The sequence below is a fragment of the Equus caballus genome, chromosome 3, assembly GCF_041296265.1.
Source record: "Equus caballus isolate H_3958 breed thoroughbred chromosome 3, TB-T2T, whole genome shotgun sequence".
Classification (NCBI taxonomy): domain Eukaryota; kingdom Metazoa; phylum Chordata; class Mammalia; order Perissodactyla; family Equidae; genus Equus; species Equus caballus.
Genome location: NC_091686.1, coordinates 124,848,413 through 124,870,004, shown reverse-complemented (window position 1 = coordinate 124,870,004; position 21,592 = coordinate 124,848,413). Strand labels below are relative to the sequence as shown.

Below are 21,592 nucleotides of genomic sequence, written 5' to 3'. Positions count from 1 at the left end.
GGCAGCGAGTGATGGTTGGGATTCAGCCGCGACACATGCACACACCAACAAAGGACGCCAACAACGGGGGCTGCGTGCAGGGCACTGGACACTCTCTGTACCATCTCTCTAATCTTCCTGTGAGTCTAAAACTACTCTACCGCTGGACAACTGGGGAGTGGCCTCACTCTGGTGTCTAGAGCGCACTCATTTTGGCCACCTCCACGCAGCTGACTCCTCAGTCGTCCCGCCTGGCAGCCACTCCTGCCCTGCCCGGTCCTTGCCACGGCTCCCCACTGTGACTCTCAGGAGGGACCAGGGTTTGCAGCTGGCACATTCTGGGGTCACCCGAGGTGCCGAGCCCCGAGACCAATCACACCAGTGCCCCGGCACCAGTGTCTGCAGGAAGTGCCAGGGGTCCTGAGAGCCCTGCTCAGGCGACACTGTGCCCTGGACACAGGATCAGCGTCCCCAGCCAGCCCATGCCTCCCCTTGCAGCTCTGATGAGTATCTAAACTCAACGCACCCAGAACTCGCCCCCCGGAATGGGCCCTGCTTCCTCTCCACCCTCAGTGACGGGCCTATGCTCCACCTGCTCAGGTCCCAAACTCACACACAGACACACAGGCTCTCTCACCCCACGCCCAGTCCACCAGCCAGTCTCCCTGATCCTAGGTGCTCCCCTCACTCCTCCATGGCCTCCGGCCGGGACACCACAGCCACTTCATCCCCAGGCTCCTCCCCACTGCAGCCAGAGGCTTTAGAAACAAAAACCAGAGCCTGTTACTCCACTAAGACCCTCTGCGCATGCCTTCCTCAGTAGGAAACGCAAGCTCCTTAGCACAGCTGGAGGCCCCGGCCCTGCCCACCTGTCCATCTTCCTCCGTGAAGCTGGACGCTCAGCCAGAACAGGTGCACGTGGCCGGCTTCTTCTCGCTCTTCAGCTTAGCGCCATGGGTCACACCCTCCTGAAAGCCACCTCCCGCCGCGTCGCTGGCTGACCCTCACCCCAGTTCCCTCCGGCCGCGTCGCTGGCTGACCCTCACCCCGGCTCCCTCCGGCCATGTCGCTGGCTGACCCTCACCCAGGCTGACCCTCACCCCAGTTCCCTCCGGCCGCGTCGCTGGCTGACCCTCACCCCGGCTCCCTCCGGCCATGTCGCTGGCTGACCCTCACCCCGGCTGACCCTCACCCCGGCTCCCTCCGGCCATGTCGCTGGCTGACCCTCACCCCGGCTGACCCTCACCCCGGCTCCCTCCGGCCATGTCGCTGGCTGACCCTCACCCCGGCTGACCCTCACCCCGGCTCCCTCCGGCCGCATCGCTGGCTGACCCTCACCCCGGCTCCCTCCCGCCGCGTCGCTGGCTGACCCTCACTCCGGCTGACCCTCACCTGGCTCCCTCCCGGTGTGCCGCTCTGTCAGTAACCCAGCAGCCTTCTCTGGGGGGCAGTGAGGCATCACTCTGGCTGTCCCACCTGGAGGCCCTGAGGACCGGGCCGGGCCACGCTGCCTAGGGCATGGTCTGGCTGGGAAAAGTGCCCAACACGCCCTGAGAGCAGAGCCACATACTGTCTGGCAGGAACTGTGTGTGCAAAGGCGGCCAGGGTGCGCCCTCGGGCAATGTGGGGCAGGTGACATGGGCCATATAAAACCTCCAGCAGGACTGACCAGCCAGGGCCAGCCTCGCACGTGCTGTGCTGTCCTCAATTCTCTGCAATGCAGGAAGGCTCCCCCCACGGCAGATGCTGAGTAGAGACTGTCACAAAAGACACGGACTTGTCACCAAGACCTTTCCCCATGCGTGTTCACCTAGACCACGTATTGTCACGTATGTACACGTGTGGTGCACGTATCCTGCTAGCTTTACACTTTGGAACCCTAGAAATGAGAACTTCATCCTCATCGAGAAAACGCTGGTTCATGCTCAGCAACTGGTGATTCAGGGAGCGTCACCTCCCTGTCCTTCGACCTGAGACGTTTTACAGCTGCTGCCGGGAGACCCCATGTGGGGACTCCGTCTCCAAGGCCTGGCCTCGCTGCAGGACACAGAAGTCTCAGACTCACAAGACCCCAGAGTTCACGGCCAGCCCACTGGGGACGCAGCCACTGCTACGGAAGGCCGGACGGGGGAGCCACAGGCAGCAAGCCCACCTCCGGACAGGCCTCGGCCACAGCTGGGGAGGGTCCAGAAAGGGCCCCCTTTGGGCTGTGGCCCAATCCCTGACCCATCCCACCAGCTGCACCCACAGGAATTTCTTCGGAGCCATCCTAGCTTCTAGTCCCACCAGGTTGGCACTCTCCTCCAAGGCCGAGCAGAGCTCCCGCCCTGGCACCATGCAGCCACCCCGGCCCCGGGCTGCAGCCAGGCTCCAGCGCTGACGGGGACATGAGGGACCACCTCCCTGAGGGTGACACTCATGTTAACGACCCAACTGCACTAAAAGCCTGCATCTGGCATCCGGTGTGACGACAACCCATGAGCTCTCTGGCTCCGTAGGAACACATGCATTTCCTCAGGAGACCCCTGGACAGACATGCGAGGGCCCCACACCAGTACGCAGCCCGTGGGCTGGTCTGCAGCCGAGCTTCGGGAGGAGATGTCCGTGACGCAGGGTGTGAAGTCTTGTCTGGAGTGGGGGGACGTGTGGCGTGCATCGCACCCAACCTGTGCAAACAGCAGGGCTGGGCCAGACACAGCCACCCTGGGCTATGAGCCAGGTCTCCCTACAGAGTGAGGACCAGGACATGGCCTGGATTGGGTCCTCCTTCGTGCCACCAGCAGAGTGAAACTGTGAGCCTTCTAGAAGGAGAGTAGGCACAGGATAAAAAGCGTCACAAAGCAAACACCTTTGGCCAGGCCCTCCACGCCCAGAAGCCATGGGCAGGCAGGGGATCTGCCAGGAGAAGTTCCTGGCAACAAACGTGCTGCCAGCCGCAGGCTCTGCGGCACGGACAAGCCTGCTCCCAGCTGCTCAGACTGGGCAACGCCCTGAGGGCACTGATACAGGAGGCTCCAAGGGCAGAGAAAAGCCCCATCACGGCCCAGTGCTCTGTGGCCCAAAGGAATCCCTCGCCAAGCGCTGGCTGCCACCAGGCTGGGGGGAGCCGAGGCCAGACACCCTCTGGACACTGAGGGCCCTTCTACTGCAGAGAGGTTCTCATCTCAGCCCAGGTCCCTCTGGCAAACATTTATGAACCTCCTACTATGTGACAACTCACCAGATAGCGAAACCTCACGTACAAATGCACACAGGGGTGCTCCCCCTCCCAGAACTGGCCCTGCCATGGGACCCTCACCAGGACCTCAGTGGGGCAGGTGGGACCAGCCCCTGCCTCCCCGTGTGTCCTCAGGCTGAACAGAAGAGGCCGGAAAGGATAGCTCAAAGCAGCCAGGAGCGAGGCAGGTTGAGCGGCCCGCATCCAGCATCCCAGCCCCGAGCCTGTTTCTTGGAATTGGAGAGGAGAGGAGAGCCACCCGTTAGGGCTGAGCAGGCCGAAACAGCACAAACCCCAGCGGAAGGGCTGGAAGAGCAGGTGGGCAGAACAGGGCCACACCTGCACACGGTGGGGACCGACGCAGCCCCAGGTGCACGTCCATCACAAGACATCACAGAGATGCCCCGACCAAAGCACACAAAGACGGCGATGAAATCTGATGGAGAAGGAGCCGGGAGAGCTGAGGGCACAGAATGCATCGTCCCTGCAGGAAGTGCAGCCCCAGGGCAGGCGCCCCGAGCCAGGGGAAGGCGCAGGCACCACAGGAGCTGGAAGGAGGGACAACAGGCCAAAGCCGGGGACAGGGAGACTCCCCCATGACAAAGTCCAGCAGGACCCATGTGGCCCAGGTCAACAAAGCCCACATTCTAGGGCAGACGGAAGGCAAGCCCCAGACCGCACGCACTGCCAGGCCGACATCCAGGGACAGCGAGGACGACGGTGAACACACACAGCAGCTCCGAGTGGAGGCACTGCCCCTACCCCTAGCCCTGGTTCCTCCCTGCCCCTGCTCTGTTCTTGTCCCCAGCTCTGTCCCCCGACCTTGTCCCTGTCCCTGGTTCTCTCCCTGCCTGCTCCTGTCCCCAGCCGTAGCTATGCCCCTGGCCCTGTCCCCTGCCCTATGTCTCCGACCGTGCCCTCAACACTTGGCAAATGCTCACTCCTGTGATCCCACATCGCTTCACGCTGCCATCCTCACTTCACAGACACACACAGAGAGGTCACACGAGGAGCCCGAGACCACGCATGGATAAGGGCTGGGCTGGGATTCCCCCGGAGACAGGCGCAAGTCTGTGCTCTGGCCGGCTGTGGTCCCTCCTCCAAGGAGCCCGGGGGTGCTGACCCACACGAGTGGAGGGGCTGCATTGACCCCCTTGGCGGGTCTGCACCTGCTGCAGGAGCCCTAAATGCCTCCACTGCTGGGTCCAGCTTTCTGCTGAGGGCTCCTCTGTACGTTCTACACAAATGAATCTGCTACTCTTGAAGAGAACGGAGGTCCTGAGGACGGGAGGAAGGGTTCCGCACGCCAACGGCCACTGCCCCTGCTCTGGGCCCCCAACTACAACCTGACTTTCCAGCTGCCCTGGAAAGCAGGGGCGGGGTGAGCGATCCACCTCTGTGACTCCTTGGTTGAGGATACACGGAAGATAACCCATCCCGCTCCACTTCTCCACGCCCTAACCAATCAGGGAGGAGATGATCACTAGGCGGTCTGGCCTTAGCCAGGTTCCGGCTTCTCCAACGCGCCACCAGTGAAAGGCTCTCCTCCTGGGCATGCCGGAGGCGGTGCCCTCGTTTCTCAGCAGGCGGGCAGAGGGCCGGGCTGGGAACCCAGCCAGAGAAAGCTCTAGCCGCCAACCCACTGGCTCAGGTGCGGCTGCAGCTCCTCCCGCTGAGGCGACTCTGCAGGCTCCAGGGCACCGCGCAGAGGGAGAAGCGGGAAGAGGAAGCTGAGGGCCCTCACCCACCCAGGCCGCGGAGGACAGACAGACCACACGGCCCCTCCCCAGCCGCACCCCGGAACAGCCCCTCCCAGAAGGAGGCCCACGCGCTGGAAGTTGACAGGGAAGTGCAAAATGAGCAAGATGGCCACCGACAGCTGGGCAGAGCTTGAAGTGCACTGCCAAGGGGCACACACCGCGGCGGGGTCGAGCTGGGAGCAAAGCAACATCCACTCAGGGTGTCCCCAACCCGGCCTGCCCCCCCACAGCCCGGGCTCAGGGCCCCACCGGTGGTATGGGCCAGTCCCCAGTGCTGCCTAGAGCACCCATGCAGGTCCTCATTCTTTCAAAACACAACAGGGACAAACAGGTGCCTTGAAACAAACAGACCTGGGTCCAAATCTCTTGATTATTAAGGTGGAAGCAGCCTGGCTCAGAGAAGGAGCGGAGCACACGGTTTGCTGAGTTCAACCATGTGGGTGGCTGTCCCAGGCCCAGCTGCCGCCCACCTCCACCTCCTGGTCGGGGCAGGCCCCCCACCCACGTCTACCTGCCTGGACAGGCAGGCCCCTAGCTGCACAGTCAGGCCTGTCCAGCCACCCATGGAAACGCAGGCGCCTCCCCCCTCCTCCCGCCCCCGCCACGAGCCAAACGTTATAATTTTATACGTTTTTAAAGACTGGGTGATAAACTCAAATACCAGCACAAAGCCTGTGATAAAACTAAGCGCCAATAAGACGGCCTGAATAAACCCCAGCGGTGGAGGAGCGCTCGCCCTCCCTGCTCCTCCAGCAGAACCTCAGGCCAGGCCCACCTCTGCCCCCTCCCCTCCCCGCCCAAGCGGCCCAGCATCACCCCGCGCTGGGAGGCAGGGGACCCCGGAGGCAGGGGACCCGGAACGCAGGGGACCCCGGAGGGAGGGGACCCGGGAGCGAAGGGCCCGCCGCCTCGCGGGGCGCGGGGAGGTGGCGCGAGGTGACAGGCCCTGCAGTCCTCCGGCCAGCAGGGCAGGACGTTACCGTGCCCAGGAGACAGGCATCCTGTCCCTTCTCTCCGAGCCAGCTGTCGGCAGTTTCTCCCGTGTGTCCCGAAGTGTGTAACGGGGACACGAGGAACAGGGAGGTGACCTAGCGCGCGGCCGAGACCCGCGGGTCCGGAGTCCTGGAGGAGTGGGATGCCGAGGGTCCGAGGGTCAAGGGCCGGAGGCTGTAGGAGCTGTGGGTCCGAGGGGCTGGGGTCCGGGGGTCCGAGGGTCCCGGGATCAGGGGCCGAGGGTCCGAGAGGCCGGGGTCCGGGAGGGGCTGCGGGTCCGAGGGATCGGAGTCCCAGCGGGGCGAGCACTGGGGATCGGCGGGGCGCGACCCCGGGGCCCCGCTTCTGCAGGGTGGGACGGCCGGCGCCCCTTTGTGTCACCTGCGCGGGCGGCGGCGGGGGCGGGGCGGGCGTGACGGTGACGGCGGCGCAGGCGCACGCGCACTCGCACGCAGCAGCTCGCGCACGCGCGCGGCGCCCCGCCCCCGGCCCCGCCCCGAGCCGGAGGCGCGCGGAGGCCGGCGCGCACGCGCACTCGACACAAAGCCGGCGGCCCGCGCGCCCGCCCCGCCCCGCCCCGGCCCCGCCCCGCCCCGCCCGCGGCCGGAAGTGCGCGCGCGCGGCCTTACCGAGCGGCAGGCCCTTGTTGAGCAAGTGCGAGCTGCCCATTGAAAGGCGCGGGCGGCCGCGGGCCCCGACCAGTCCGGCGCGCTCCGCCGCGAGCCCGGCGCGTGGGGCGGCCTGGGCGCCGTCCGCTGCTCCGCCCGCTCGCCTGCGCCCGGGCGCCGCCGTGCCGAGCCGCGCCGCGCCGCGCCAGCAGCCGCTCCACCGGCGGGCGGGGACAGGGGCGCGCGCGCGGGCGGGGCTTCCGGCCCAGCAGCCTGCTGGTTCCCGGCGCGGCCGCCGCGCTGCACCACGCGGGCGGGCGGCTGCAGGCCGGGCCCGCCCGCTCCGCCGACGCCGACGCCGACGCCGCGGGGCTCCCTGCTGCCCCGCGCCCGCCCCGCGCACGTGCAGGCACCTGCCCCCGCCACACGCGCGCAAAAAAGCAGCGCACCTACCTGCCCGGTACACACACACACGCACGTGCACCTGCCCTGCACACGTACAGGCACCTGACCCGCTCACGCGCACAGAAAAGCAGTACACGTACCTGTCTGGTACACACACGTGCACCCGCACACGCACGTGTATTTAGGCATGTACCTGCTCCGCACATGCACACGCTGGGCCCATCCTGCCCCGCACCTACCTGGCTCCGCTGGCGGCTCAAGGCCTGGCTAGAGAGCTCATGAGCAAGCTCATGGGTGCCTCATGGGTGCGAGTGGTTTAAATGTCCATGGGCCGAGGCGAGGAGGCGCTGCAGGTGCTCAGCCCGTGCGGCCTTCGGGCTCCTGGCAGCTACAGGACAGCCGGAAGCTACCTGCGGACCTCGGACCTTGGAGGGTTTCTCTGGGAAAGCTTGGCCTTACACCTGGGCTCCTGGGATGAAGGAGGGGGCGCGTCCCAACAAGGCGGCCTGGACAGGAGTCCCCGGAGCCAGCTTCCCCACCCAACGGTGAGCACAGTGCCAGGAGCCAACAGCAAGTAGCCAGAGCAGGGACTTCCCTCAACCCAGGTGGGGTCCCTGGAGGTGGCAGGTGTGGGTCCATGCCTGGGTCCTCTGGCCACGGCCTTCAGCACCGGAGAGAGTGGCCTGTGCTTAGTTCCAGAAGTCCAGAGGGGACCCAGCCCTGAGCGTCATGGGGGGCTCCCCTAGGGTGGGAGCTAGCCAGACCCCAAGGGGAGGTGATGGGGAAAGGCTAGAGGCCACCCCTGGGAGACCCTGATTCCCTAGAGCTGGAATGCTGTTTGGGCAGTGAAGACAGGCACCATAGCTGTCCTCTTAGGTAGAAGCACATTGTTAGAACAGAACAGCACTAAACTCTGGGTACAGCTCAGTGGAACACAGTGGATGATCCCGGAATCAACCCCGTTATCTATATGTTTTTAAAATTCATAAAGCCATGAGAAAGTGTGGGTGAATTCAATAAAGGATGATAGGGGACTGGGTCCCTATGTGCAAAACCAATGCTTTTAAACCCTCGCTTGGTGCTCACCTATGAAAATACCTCCCAAATCGAATTAATTAGAATGTGTAGGGAAAAAGAGAAAACAGGATATAAATGAGCAGTTAGCACACCTCTCAGAGAAGTTTCCTAAACGCAGATGCAGAGGAAGTCTCAAAGGAAAGATCAAAACTCCAGACCTGGGTGTGTGTCTCCCTCTCGTTCTCCCAGGCGGAGGTTTACTCATCTCACATGTTAACATCGTGTGGGACCAGACCCACTGATGTGGCCTGGGCCAGCTCCTCCAGCTCCTCCTGGCCTTCACGGTACCTCCAGCACTGAGACCCAGGGTGCCCCTTGATACCTGCCCCCTCCACCTCACAGCCCTCAGACAAGGGTCACCCCGCATCACTTTGTCCCTGAGAGTGGCCCCAGGATGTAAATCAGATTCCATCGTCCCCTGCTCAAAACCCTTTAAGGTTTCTCCTTGCACTACAGAGGAAATCCAAGCTTCTTATCACAGAAAGCCCTGGGCCCAGGCCACCGGTATCTGCCACTAATGTCCCTTTGGTTCTCCAGTCAGGCACCACCCCGCCCCTCCGCCCCCAGCCCAGCTTGCCATGCTGCAGCCACGTGGCTCTTCTTCCCACCAGCCACAGGGCCTTTGCACATGCAATTTCTGCTGCCTTCCTCTGCTTTTCCCATGGCCACCCTTATGCCTGGTAGAGCAGTTACTTTTCTGTCTGGGCTTTCTTCCTGCTATACTGTCAGCTCCTTGATGTCAGGGGCTGCTGCTCCCCCACTCCCATGTATTTGAGGTGGGAACTTGCTCAGTGGAGATGTGGGAAGGGTTGATGTACCCTTCTGAATGTGCCTGTCCCATGCATGCCTCCTCAATCCTCAGGACTGGCCAGAGGCACCAAGGCCACAGGCTCCCGCCTCCAAGAAGGGACCTGGGGATCAGTTGGGCCACCATGATGCCCTCCAGTCTCTCTCGCCCCCTATACCTTTGTGCATGGCCCTGAAGATCCTGAATTACCTTCAGAGAGCTGGCAGACCAGGAGGCCCAGGGGAAGCGCATCCCTGCCCCGGTTGTCTCCACCACGGCCCCCAGGGTGGACCCTGACACCCAGGACAGTGCCACCCACCCAGCCTGGCCCGTCTCAGCTGTCACCACCCTGCGAAGCTGTCCGCTCCCAGGAAAACTCCCCCTCCCCCCGGAGGACAGGACTGGAGGATCCCCACCCCTTCGTTCTTCAGCTAGACCCGGGGCCGCAGTGCATCCTGGTAACTCAGCTCTCTCCGCTGAAGCAAACCCAAACCCCGCCGGCGGCGGGAGACGGCCCTGAGCCCAGAAAGAGCAGAATAAGGTGCTCCTTGGGGAAGAGACCAGGCCTCCCCACCAGGTCGCCGGAGGTGTTGCCCCTGCAGCCCCAGCTTCTTTCCTTAAGGAATGTGAGAACTTTTCTAAGCCAGAAGTTAATATTTTACTTTTCTCTCTGTGGACAATAAAAGATCCTTTGTCTTTTAGTTATTCCGAGTACTCTGAAACATTGTTCAGATACCTGCGTAGTTTATGGAACGGTGGTCAGTGTGGACCTAAGTGGTGCTTCTGACTCCCACCGGTTGCTGTGGGACACGCTCTCGGCTGGCTCGGTGCTTTTTGAGGGGGCGTCGTGGGCTCTGAGAGCTCGTCTCTCCCGTGGGCGTTGAGAGGTGGCCTCAGCATCCGGCTTCCAGTTGAACAAAAGTGGTGCTGACGGTTCTCCAGATATAACGGCATGCTTGCTGGCTTCCCGCTTCTGCCACCACCGAGGCGGGGGCGCGCCTGAGGGCCTGCTGGCCGCTCCGTCCACTGTGGGGCTGCACAGAGAGGAGCCCCCAGAGGTGTCACACAAGCACTGGGGCTGACAGCCGACTGTGGGGTGCAGTGGGGTTGTGGAGGAGAGGGCAGGAGTGGAACCCTGATGGGGGAAGGGGCAGCCTGCAGAGATCTGGGAAAAGAACATTCCAGAAAAGGGAGCAGCAAACTGAGAGGCCTGATGCGGGTGCAGGGGACACAGGGCAGTGGCCGGAGGGCCCGAGGGACAGCAGGCTCGATTCCCTGCAGCCAGAGCAGCAGTGTGGGTTGGGGGTGTGCAGGACAGGGACCCCACTTGGCGATCCGAGAGAGGCCAGCAGTGGTGGGAGAGGCTGGCCACAGCTGCGGGGGCCTGGAGGAATTGCCGCTGGGCTGAAGGCCGACTGGGAAGTAGGGGTCCTGGCCACTCCGTCCTCCGCAGCTGGAGTCGGGCTGTGATCCACCTCAGTGGGGAGGCCCCAGGGGGTGGGCGGGCTGCCCGGGGGGAACCCACAGCTCTGGCTTGGCTATGCTGAGCGGGAGAGAGCCGTCAGGCCGTCCAGTGTCCCAGAGACTCTGAGTCAGACTCTGGACTCCAGCAGGCGGGGCTACCGAGAAGCAGGCCGTCTCAGGCCAGAACCAAAGCTTCTCTCTAGGACACATTTCACCTGCAATTTCATTTTGCAACTGGAGTGGAGCGCCAGGGAGTTTCACAGGTGCAACTAAGAACGAGAGAATGATGAAGGTGGGCAAGGGATCCAGTATCTCCCTCAGCCCCACTCTCGGCAGCCTCCCTGCGCAGCCCTTGTCATGGCTTCTATCTGGTCCCTACCCCCATCCCGCCATCCCCAAGCACTGCCTTCCCACACTGGGGTTATGACCACAGACTACATGCTCTCTGCACTCATGACAAAAGCTGCATTCTAGGACCCACAGGTGCCCACATTGCCCACAAAGGCACCCAGCTTTCTGCAGACGCAGCCCTGCACCAGGTTCCCTGACCCGCCCACCCACCTCTCTTTTCCCCCCATCCCTTCCGCCTTCAGGCCTGGGATGAGCCAATGCCGCCAGCTGTGTGTTTGCACGGGCTGCCTTTGCCAGCTTGCCCTTCTGCTGCACCTGGGTCTGCTGTGTGCACATGGGAGGTGCTCAATGCCGGTTTGCCTGCAAAGGACAGGCCCATCCCGGGAGCTGCTGGTCACCCGGGAAAGGAAACCAGGCCCTGGCACTGGGTCAAGTGGTGCCAGCCTCAGCCCCGTGTGCGATGCTCGAGTATTGGGGAAAACCACATCCACAAAGAATCACTGACGTCTTGGGGGAACAAATACTTCTTCGTGGGCTCCACATCTGTGGCCTTGAATTCAACTTAAATGTCTGTGACAGTCTCCCATGCTGGCCACATGTGGAAGCAAGACTCCACTCCCAGTCACTTCACTCCCGTGCCAACCAAGAAGCACACTGTGTGTGCTGCCCTCCCCGGCCCAAGGGCAGTTCTGACCCTGACGGGGACCGCGAAGCAACCGCAGCATCACCCAGTGCCCGATATCCAACCCAAGGCTTTACGCGCATTGGTAGATAAATTCAGTGTTTGTGCCTGAGATAAAGCCACAGCATTACATCACGGTCTCCAGATATATCGCAAAAATGTCTGGAAATTCTGATGATGTCCTAGGAGAAACCATTGGGCTGTCGACCAGTCTGCACAGTGAGAAACGGCAGAATAGCAGTGAATAGCAGTGATCATCTGCACTTGGAACCAAAATGGGCAAATATCTACAGAATTGTCACCCAAAGACTGAAGGCTGCCACACAGCTTCGCAGCTTCTGTGAGCCTTGGGTCCTCGGCCAGGAGATGGGAGAACAGCATCTGCCTGAAGGGGAAGTGCAACCGCAAAGCGCACAAAGCCCAGGGGGACGAGGAGGACACAGACAGACCTGCCTCGTCACTTCACCCCTGCAGATCCTTGATCGTAAGTTGGGGCTGAAAGGTCACCTGTCTGGCAGGCTTGCTAGGACTCAGTGAAACAAGGCGTGTTGCCTGAAGGCTGCATCTCATTCCTTGGCATGTGGATCCCCTGCGCCCAGCTCCGTTACCTGATAAGTTTCCCTGGTTAGCACAGGGAAGTGACCCTGGATGTTCAGGAGAAAAGATGTCCCCCACCAGTCCAGAGTTCCTCCTGAGACAGGTCACATTTGGTGAGTTGAGCAAAGACATGGGAAGTAGGAGTCATTCATGGAGTTTTGGGTGATAGATGGCGTTACGGGTTGTGTCCCCCCCCCCCAAATTCATATGGTGGAATCCTGACCCTCAGTACCTCAGAATATGACCTTATTTGGAGAGAGGGTCTTTGCAGATGATCAAGTTAAGATGAGGTCATTGGTGGGCCCTAATTCAATATAGCTGGTGTTCCTCTGAGAAGAGGAAGAGAGAGATCAAGATGCACACAGGGAGGGCGCCATGCGAAGATGGAGGCAGAGATGGGGAGATGCGCCTACAAAATAAGGAACATCAAAGATGCCAGCGAGCCCTGGCAGCCAGGGAGATGCCTGGAGCAGATTCTCCTCAGCGCCCCAGAGGAACAAGACGCCCCCCGCCCCCGCCCCAGCCCTTGGACTTCTGGCCTCCAGGACAAAGAGACAACACAACACTGTTGGTTAAGCCCCCGTGTGTGGTGCTTTGTTACAGCAGCCCTAGCAAACCAATGCAAATAGTCTGGAAACAAGGCCAGAAAACAGTCTTGGAAACGAAGCAGAAGTGGACTCCCACCCTGGCGTTGCCTGTGATGGCACAGCCCTCGGCTCCCACTGCAGGACCTGCAAACACAAGAGGAGGGAGAAACCTAAGAGCTTATCGACAGCGGGCCTTGTCGAAAGCAGTGCTGGAGGGACCTAGGAGGAAGGGGTGCGAGGCGAGAAGCAACCGTGAGCATTACTTGCATAAAAGGACAGCGACGATTTGGGGTCCAGAGACAAAGTGGAGCTGAGACACCAGAAGACAATATCTTAAGATAAGCTGTTGAGGAGTGAGGATAAGAGAAGGCAATCAGAATTAAAGCAATTTTAGACCCTGTGTAATTCAGGGGGAGGACGGAGGCCTGGATTAATTTTATACTCAAGTCACGCGCGTGTGTTTAAAGGTTAAGGGTAACCACTAAAATAGTACAGATAGCTTCCAGATCCGTGGAGGGGGGACAAGGAAAATTATGGTCAATGTAGTCACACTCAGGAAAAGAGACAAAGATGCAGAGATAAAGTATGGCAAAAAGAAAAAATAAAAAGGGGAAAACTCAAACATTACCATAATCACAATAAAGTTAAATGGATTAAAGCAGCCAGTTTGTTTAAAAAAAAAAAATCACTTATCCAATTGGATGAAGAAAACAAAATCCAGCTGTGCCCTAATTTTAAGGACACAGAGTGGTAAGGAAAGAGATGTATCAGGTGTGACAAGAAAACTGTTACAACTTCATTAAAGCCAATGGAACAAACTTTAAGACAAGTGGCATGTCAGGAGTAGTGGGACCAGCACATAATGATGAAACATTTTGCCAAGAAGATTTTGTAGCTCTGAACTTGAATGTACTAAAAACACAGCTTGAAAATATTTAAAGCAAAAATTGACAGAACTACGAGAACAAATGATCGAATCTACAATCACAGAAGGAAATGGTAATGCACATCTTTCATAACTGATAGATAAGACAGGCTTAAAATTAATAAGCTTACAAAAACTTGAACACGATGAACAGGCATGATTCAGTAGACGTGTGAAAACCCTGCACCCCCAAATGAACTCCAAGCATGCATGGAATGTTTACTAGCAAGGGACACATGGCAAGGCCACGAAACCAAATCCCAACAAAATACCAGAGAACCTCTGTGATATTGATCAAGTTCTCTGACCAAATGCAGTAACAAGAGAACTAAGAAACAATCACCAAACATTTGGAAACCTTAAACCCTATTTGACTAATGGCTCAAAGAATTAGTCAGAATGAGAGCTTAAAACATTTAGAAGGCGGGCGTGAAGAAACACCATACCAAAGTGTCTTTAGGATGCAGCTAAACAAGTGCTTGGAAGGGAGTTCCTGTCCTGAAAACGCATACCTAAGAAAAGTGGAAAGGAAGAAAGTGGGAGAGCAGTTATCCTGGGGTCCACCTGAGGAAGTTAGAAGGGAATGGCAGAGTCAACCCAAAGAAAGAGGAAGGAATAAAACAATGACGATTAAAGAAGTGATTCGTGAGATTAAAAATTAGAAAGAAAAGCCAACACCAGACAGGATTAACAAAACCAAGAAGTGGCCCCTTGAAAAGACTGGGAGGTAGGAAGCCCCTAAGACACCTCCAGTAGTCACGCCCCAGGCGATCCTGAGTCTGAGCTGCGCTCACTGACTGCGCACTCTAGTGAACGGGGTACAGGGGACGTGAGGGGACGTCACCTCCAAGATCAGCCGGCAGAGAGATTGTGGCCTCTCTCTCCCTCTCTGGCTTCCTCTGGGGAAAGCAGCACCACGTTGGAAGGCACCCTATGGAGAGCCCCAGGTGGGAAGAAACTGGTGTCTCCAGTCAACAGCCCCGTGAGGAAGCCTGGAAGAGGGTCCCCCTGTTGAGCCTGCGGCCCCAGCTGACACTGACTGCAGCCTGTGAGACGCTGAGAGAGAAGCTCGAGGCAGAGACACGCTGGGATCCTAACACAGAAACTGTGAGGCAATGCACGTGTGCTGTTTTAGGCCACTAAGTTTTGGGTTAATGTGTTATGCAGCCACAGAAAATATAAACTGCAAAAGTCATCATGTGGCAAGGTTGAAGAAAAAAGAAGAAAAGAAGGCATTATTCAACAATATTAGGAATGAACGAGGAGACATAACCACAGATAGAACAGAGATTTTAAAATCAAGAGAAAATATTATAATCAATTTTTGCCGAAAGAGTCAAAGCTTAAATAAAATAAACAGTATTCTATTTTAAAAAGTTAAGCTTAACAAAACTCACTCAATAAAAAATGGAATACCCAAATAGCCAAATAACCACACACAAAAAATGAATCAGTAGTTTAAAGATCTAACCCCACCCACAACACCAGATGCAGGCGGTTTAAAGAAAAGTTCTATCAAATATTTAAAGAGCAGGTAATCCAACTCTTATAAAAAGTGTTTCAGATAATTAAAAAGTAGGAAAGCTACCCAAATAATCTTCAGAGATCAAACCTAGATAAAGTTAAAATGAAATTTTTACAAATATAGACTAATCGCATTTAGAAACAGAAATATAAAACTACCAGATAAAATATGAGCAAATCAAATTCATCATTGTGTAGAAAATTAATAATTATGCCAAATTAGGTTTATTCCAGGAGTGTAAGGATGACTTATCATTGGGAAATATATTAATCTTTAACATGTTAACAAATCAATGAAACTTTTCCATCGAATCATCACAATATGTATAAGAAAAAATATTTGGAAAAAATCCGAGCACATGTTATTTTACGTTATTTTTTTGTTGAGGTAAAGTTGACATAACATAGAAGTCACCGTTTCAACTGTTTTAAAGTGTACAGCTTGGCTTCCACGATGTTCACAGTGTGGTGCAGCCGTCGCCACTATCTGATTCTAGACCGTTTCCATTGCCCCAAAATGAAACCCCTCGGCCACTTAGCAGTCACTCTGCACGTCCCCTCGCTCAGACGCTCACAACCGTGAATCTGCCTTCTGTCTCCGTGGATTTGCCTGTCCTGAACATTTCACGTAAATGGAACCCTACAACGTCAGCTCTTGGTGTCTGATTTCTTTCACCCAGCAGAGTGTTTTCGAGGTTCGTCCATGTTGCGGTGTGTGTCAGGTCATCATTCCTTTCTATGGTGAAGGAAATTCTGTTGTGTGGACATACAATCTGTTAGTCCCTTTATCAGTTGATGGCGTTTGGGTTGTTTCCACTTTTTTGGCTGCTTTTTTATTGGCGAGTTCAACCCACTTATGGTCAGAGTAATTAGGATGAGGAAGGATGCTGCCTTTCCCCTGTCTGTTTCCTTCATGTCTTACGTCCCTCTTGTTCCCTGACTCCTCCCATGCTGCTTCTTTTGCTCAGGTGGATATTTTCTAGTATAACATTTTGATTCCCTTCTCATTTCTTTAACTATATATATTTTTATTTTTTTCTCCAGTAGTTGCCCTGGATGTTACAAGTAACATCTTAATTTATAGTAATCTATTCTGAATTAACACAAATTTAGTTTCAATAATTTACGAAACTTTGCTCCTGTATAGCTCCATTCCCCATATGTTGCTAGTATCACAAATCACATTTTTAGATGTTGCATGCCCATCGGCGTGGTTTATAATTAGTGTTTTATGGAAATGTCTTTTAAATCAACAGGAAGTAAGAGAAGACTTGGAAACCTCAAGCACAACAACACTGCTTTCACATTTGCATTCACCAGTGGTCTTGATTTCTTCATGTGGCTTTGAGTTACTCTCTGGTGTGCTTTCATTTCAGCCTGAAGGAGTCTCTTCTGCATTCCTTGCACGGCAGGTCCACTAGTGGTCAATGCTGGCAGTGTTTGTTTATCTGGAAACATCTTAGTTGTTTTGCCAGACGTTGAATCCTTGGCTGACGGGTTTTTGTCCCGGCACTTTGAATGTGTCATCCCACTGCCTTCTGGCCCTGGCGTCTCTGACGGAAAGTCAGCTGTCACCACCTTAGAGGACCCCTTACGTGATCGGGATTCTCACTGGAGTTGGTTTCAGTACTTTGACTATTGTGTGTCTGGTGTGGACCTCTTTGAGTTTATCCTGCTTAGACTTTGTTAGGCTTCTCGGATGGGCACGTTCATGATTTTCATCAAATACTGTTAGGCAGCCAAACTAACTAATACACATACAGTCATGTATGGGCTGTGGCCCAGAGGTGGAGGTGGGCATCCCTGGGCAGTGATGTGGGCCTGCAGGAGCATAAGCAAGAAATAAATCCTCTTTGTTTTAAGCCATTGCTATTTGGGGCTGTGGGTTACCACAATATAACCTGGCCTAATTATTATCATTTATCATTGGAAAATGATAAATGACATTCAAAACATGAACAAAATATGGGGCCAGTGATGGGAGAATAGAGAGTTGAGTGGGGATCAGTTCCTGTGACTGGAATGACTTGCCTTACAGGTCCCTCTTGACAGAGGCTCTGGCCCTTGTTTGAGGACGTGCCCCCAGGTGACCCCACAGGACCCAGCAGGGAGGGTTAGGGTGACGATGGAGGCAGAGATGGGAGCAATGTGGCCACAAGTCCAGGAAGGCCAAGCACTGCCAGCCACCACCAGAGGCTGGAAGAGGCAGGAAAGACCCTCCTCTGGAGCCTGCAGAGGGGCTGGCCCTGCCCACACCTTGATCTCTGACTTTAGGCCCCCAGACTGTGAGAGAATAAACTTCTGCTTCCTCAGCTCACCCGCCTTCCGCCGGCTGGTGGTGATAACCACAGGCCCGCTCCTGAGGGATCGTTCATCTGGGGGTGGAATCCAGCCGCATGTTCCTTTCCCTCGGCCCTTGGAGACATTGCTCCCCTGCCATGTTCAGGGTCCCTGAGCAGAAATCTGCCGTCAGTGGGATCACTTTGTTTGTGGGCAATGTAACTCATCTCTAGCGGCTTTTTAGATTGACTGTGTAGTCTCGATTCATTCATTAATAAAACAATAATTGGGGGCCGGCCCCATGGGAGAGTGGTTAGAGTTCTGCGTGCTCTGCTTCAGCAGCCTGGGTTCACTGGTTCAGATCCTGGGCACGGACATACTCCACTCATCAGCCATGCTGTGGCAGCAACCCACATACAAAGTAGAGGACCGGCACAGATGTTAGTAGCTCAGGGTGCATCTTCCTCACCAAACAAACAAATAAACACTAACTGAGCATCTATCGTGTGCTGGGCCTGCTCCAGGGGCTGGGTATGTGGCCTTGAACGAGGAAGATGAGCCTGCATGTGGAGCTGACAAGCCACAGGGCACAAACAGGTGAGCCAAACCAGCAAACCATGTCATGCCAGGCAGAGACGACGGCCATAAAGAAAAGATAGTCGGGAAGGTGCCAGAAAGGACCAGGTGAGGCAGGAAGGTCCCTGTGACGAGAGCCCTGTGTGGAGTGAGTGGTGGAGCCTGCAAGAGCCCACAAAGCTCCCTGAGGGAGGGCTCAGGCACCACGTCGGGGGCAGGTTGTCCTTGTGCCCTTTGCTCGATTCCGACTTGTCTGCACAGTCAGTGGGTCTGTCAACCTGCCGACGGGGCTCGGTTGTCTGGAGGCTCTGAAGCCTTCAGGTCCTGCTCCTCGTGCAGCCCAGTCCCCTGCAGCATGCCTGGTGTGTGGATGCTGGAGCCGCTCTGTCTGTCTTACTTTCCACCTCTTTATCTCCATGTATTGGGTTCTAGAGACTTTTCTCAGGGTGATTGTCCAGCTCACTGCTCTGCTCTCAGCTATGTTCTCCAGTCAGCCCAGCTCTTTTAAAACAGTAATTTCCACAGACACAGGATTCTCTTCTTCATCTTGCAGACATAACTCCTCCTGTTGCAGCGTTCGGGGTGGGGCTGGGGGTACAGTAGCACCCAGAACACTGGCCCCTACGACATGGCTGCTCCCAGCACCCTGAGGGTTCCAGCTGCTACATTCGGACTGTCTCTCCAGCCTCAGCTCTCCCTGGTCCACTTGAAGGAAGACCCCTCATCGCTAGTCTTGGCTGGTGGAGGGAGCACAGAGATCAGCTGGCCTGGCTCTCGGTCGATGGCCCTGCCATTCCTCAGGCCCTTCCTAATCTGGGCTCCACCTCCACCCGCTCCTGGCAGGGACCCCCTCTGAGTTGCCCCACTTCTTGGCCAGCTCCCTCACACCCGTCCTGGCCTTCGCCTTCCTGCAGCTATCTCCCTCTGCAGCGTCCAGTGGCTTCCTGGGTCTCCTTGGGGTCGGTGCTTCCCACAAAATGGCCCACCCTGTTTTCTGCCGCAGTCCATTCAGAGGGGCCCAGACAGGCTGAAGAGCATGGGGTTGAGGACAAGTGGCACTGACCAGTGTAGGGCCAACCTACGGAGCTTGGCAGGTGGCAGGTCAGGCCTTGGCCAAAACGGAAGAGGGTGGAGGGGCTCCAGAACCTCTGGGGGCCGTTGAGGTTGGTCTGGTAGGAGGGGAATGGGTGGTGGAAGCCTTTTCTCACTGAGCAAAATTGGCCTCTCATCTTCAAAGAAGAACAATGGGGAAGCAATGCATGCAAATGGCCTGTGAGAGTGATGTCAGGTCTGAACAGGAGCGGAGAGCCACTGGGCCCCTGATGTTAGGAAAGAAGTGAATCTACGGGCTCAGGGGAGACGATGACTCCAGCCCATGAACACTTGCTAGGAGTGTCAGAGAGGCTTCCACAGGTCCCTTAAATTCTCACTTCCCCATTTCAAGCTTAGACTCTTACTTGAGATAATGTCTGAGCCTTCTGTGCAGCAGTGAGGACCAATTTGACCAAAAAGGATGCTTACAACAAAGGGAGCACTGACAATGCCGAAGTCTCTGAAGAAAGGCCCTGGGGGCCATGGCCTCCAGTGAGCAGGGTGGCTCCTGGGAAGGTGTCTTCCTTGGGTGGACTTCAGGATCTGGGGTGGATGGGAATGTAGCCAACTCAAGTGACCATTTCAGCAGATGAGCAGGTCCAAGCACGAGCCTCTCCCACCAGAGCCCGCGTTCGAATGAAATCCTTGGAAAGCTCTCCCCTCCACACACCCCCACTTCGCCAGAGTCTTTAAAATGGTTATTTCCCATCTCTGCTCCCATTCCCAACTCCAAGATTTTGCTCAGATTATTTTCCACTTTCCTTTCCATTATTAGGCATTTTTGGCAGCACATCTATGTCCATTTTCTTAAGAGTCCTACGGAGCACTCCTATCACCAGGAGGCTGTGGAACATGGACTCTGGAGCCTCCACTTGCCAGCTGGTGCCCGTGGCAAGGAGCTCATCCCTGCACCTGCTTCTCCTCACCTGGGAAATGGAGCCTCTGATGGCACCTTCCTCAAGGGCAGTTGGAAATTAAGAGAATTGATGTAAAATGGAGATCATGCTTTGCCTCTCCCCTGGGTTTTGAGAGGAGGAGTAGTACTGATTTAAATGGAGACTATGCTCTGCCTTCCTCATGGGTGATTGGGAGGGTGAGACCAGTTGATGGAAATGGAGATTATCACAATCCCTTCCCCATGGATTATTGGGAGAGTGAAGCTGATTGATGGAAAATGGGAAGATTAAAATGGCTCCCCATGGGGAAAGGGATGGTGAAGTGGGTTGATGGAACACTGAGATTAGGATATGCCTTCTTTGTGAGGGCTTGGGTGGAAGAAGTAGGTTGATGTGTAATTGGGATTATGGTAACCTCCCCTGTGTGTGGTTGGTAGGTTGAATGAGATTGATGGGATAAAGAGATTATGACTTGCTGTCCCCTTGGAAGGTTGGGAAGATGAAGTATACCATGGAGAGTGGAGATTATGACAAACTTCTCTGAGGGCATGGGGAGGCTGAAGAGGGTTAAGAGAATATGGGTATTTGACGGACGCCTCCTTCATGGTTGGTGGAAAGAAAAGTGGGTTGATGGAAAATGGAGGCACTGACAAACTCTTCCCCATGGGGATTGGGAGGGTGAAATGGTTGATGGAAAATGTAGGTTATGACAATGACACCACATGGAGGTTTGGTGGACGATGGAGCTTATGATGCTTTCCTCTGGGCGGGGGGGGGGAGTGGCGTTGAAGGAAAATGGAGAACATTACCACGCTTCTCCCCACATAGCCATGGAGTGGCAGTAGTGGAGAGAATGTGGTGACTTGAACCCACAGGGCCCTGTGTGGGGTCTACACAGGACTGTATTGACCTGCTTGGAATGTGCAGGATTGGGAGAGCAGCGGGGAGGGCTGTCTGAACAGAGGCTTGAAAGATCAGCAGAAGTCTTTACCGGGCCAGACCCAGAAAGGCCTGTAGGGTGTATGGACAGCCCCGCCTACACCCTGGCACGACTGGCCCTTGAGGCAGTCTCTCTTCTGCCTTTTGGCCTGTCCCAGCTGAGCCCCAGGGCCCTTGCCTCAGCCCCTCCAGTGCTGCCTAGTGACCCCCAGCCCCTTTCCTAGGGTCCACCCACACCAGCAGCATCTAGAGACCACCTACCAAGCCCTGATATCTCCCCCACCCCCGGCCTAACTGTAGTTGAGTCAACTGGGGCTCCTCATGGTGCCCCTGGGTCTGCGTCTGCTCGGACTCTGTCCACAGTCTGTCCGTCTCGGGAGCTTCTCCCTTGCTTTCCCATTCCTCCCCTCCTCAGTCATCTCTGCCCACCTCAAGCTCTCAGCACCTACCCTAATTGCCCCATATGCAGCCTCCCCTAATAACCTCACCCATCCAGGGTCTGATCCCACAGGATCTGCAGCCTGTGTCTTCTAGAGAAGGACATGGCCATCTCCAGCCAGCAGACAGGAAGGTGGGGTGCAGTCACTGTGCATCTCCTGAGCCCCTGCTGGACACTGGCCAGGCTGGTGGACTGCCCCGTGGCCTCTTCCATCAGCCAACTCCAAGAACGGAAAGTGGAAGAATGTCCTCAGCGAGTGAGGACCTAGTGAAAGGAATCCAGAGTTACTTGTGCATCCACCTTGGGGCTGAGGTGGGCAGGAGGTGGCCCCTGGAGGGCAGGAAGCCAAGTATTTTCACGTGCACTTCATGGGGTTCTTTCCACACCCCCAGAAGCTGGGCCTCTCAGTATGCC

The 21,592-nt window shown here is 56.4% G+C and overlaps 1 protein-coding gene across 13 annotated transcripts in view; it reads right to left on the bottom strand.

The window, feature by feature from the left end:
• CTBP1 (C-terminal binding protein 1) overlaps positions 1-6,794 on the bottom strand; it is a 29,283-nt gene extending 22,489 nt beyond the window's left edge. For 3 of the 13 annotated variants that reach the window (XM_070262862.1, XM_070262852.1, XM_070262853.1), the window contains exon 1: positions 6,579-6,794. Coding sequence is in view for 2 of the 13 variants with exons in the window: in XM_070262852.1 (XP_070118953.1) it covers positions 6,579-6,618 (40 nt within the window). In the remaining 11 variants the exon portion in view is untranslated. Of the gene's footprint in view, positions 1-848; positions 5,387-5,936; positions 6,492-6,578 lie in introns of those variants that run through there. The other 10 variants (XM_070262860.1, XM_070262856.1, XM_070262854.1 and 7 more) reach the window with 10 other exon arrangements.
• Positions 6,795-21,592: the final 14,798 nt, after the last annotated feature.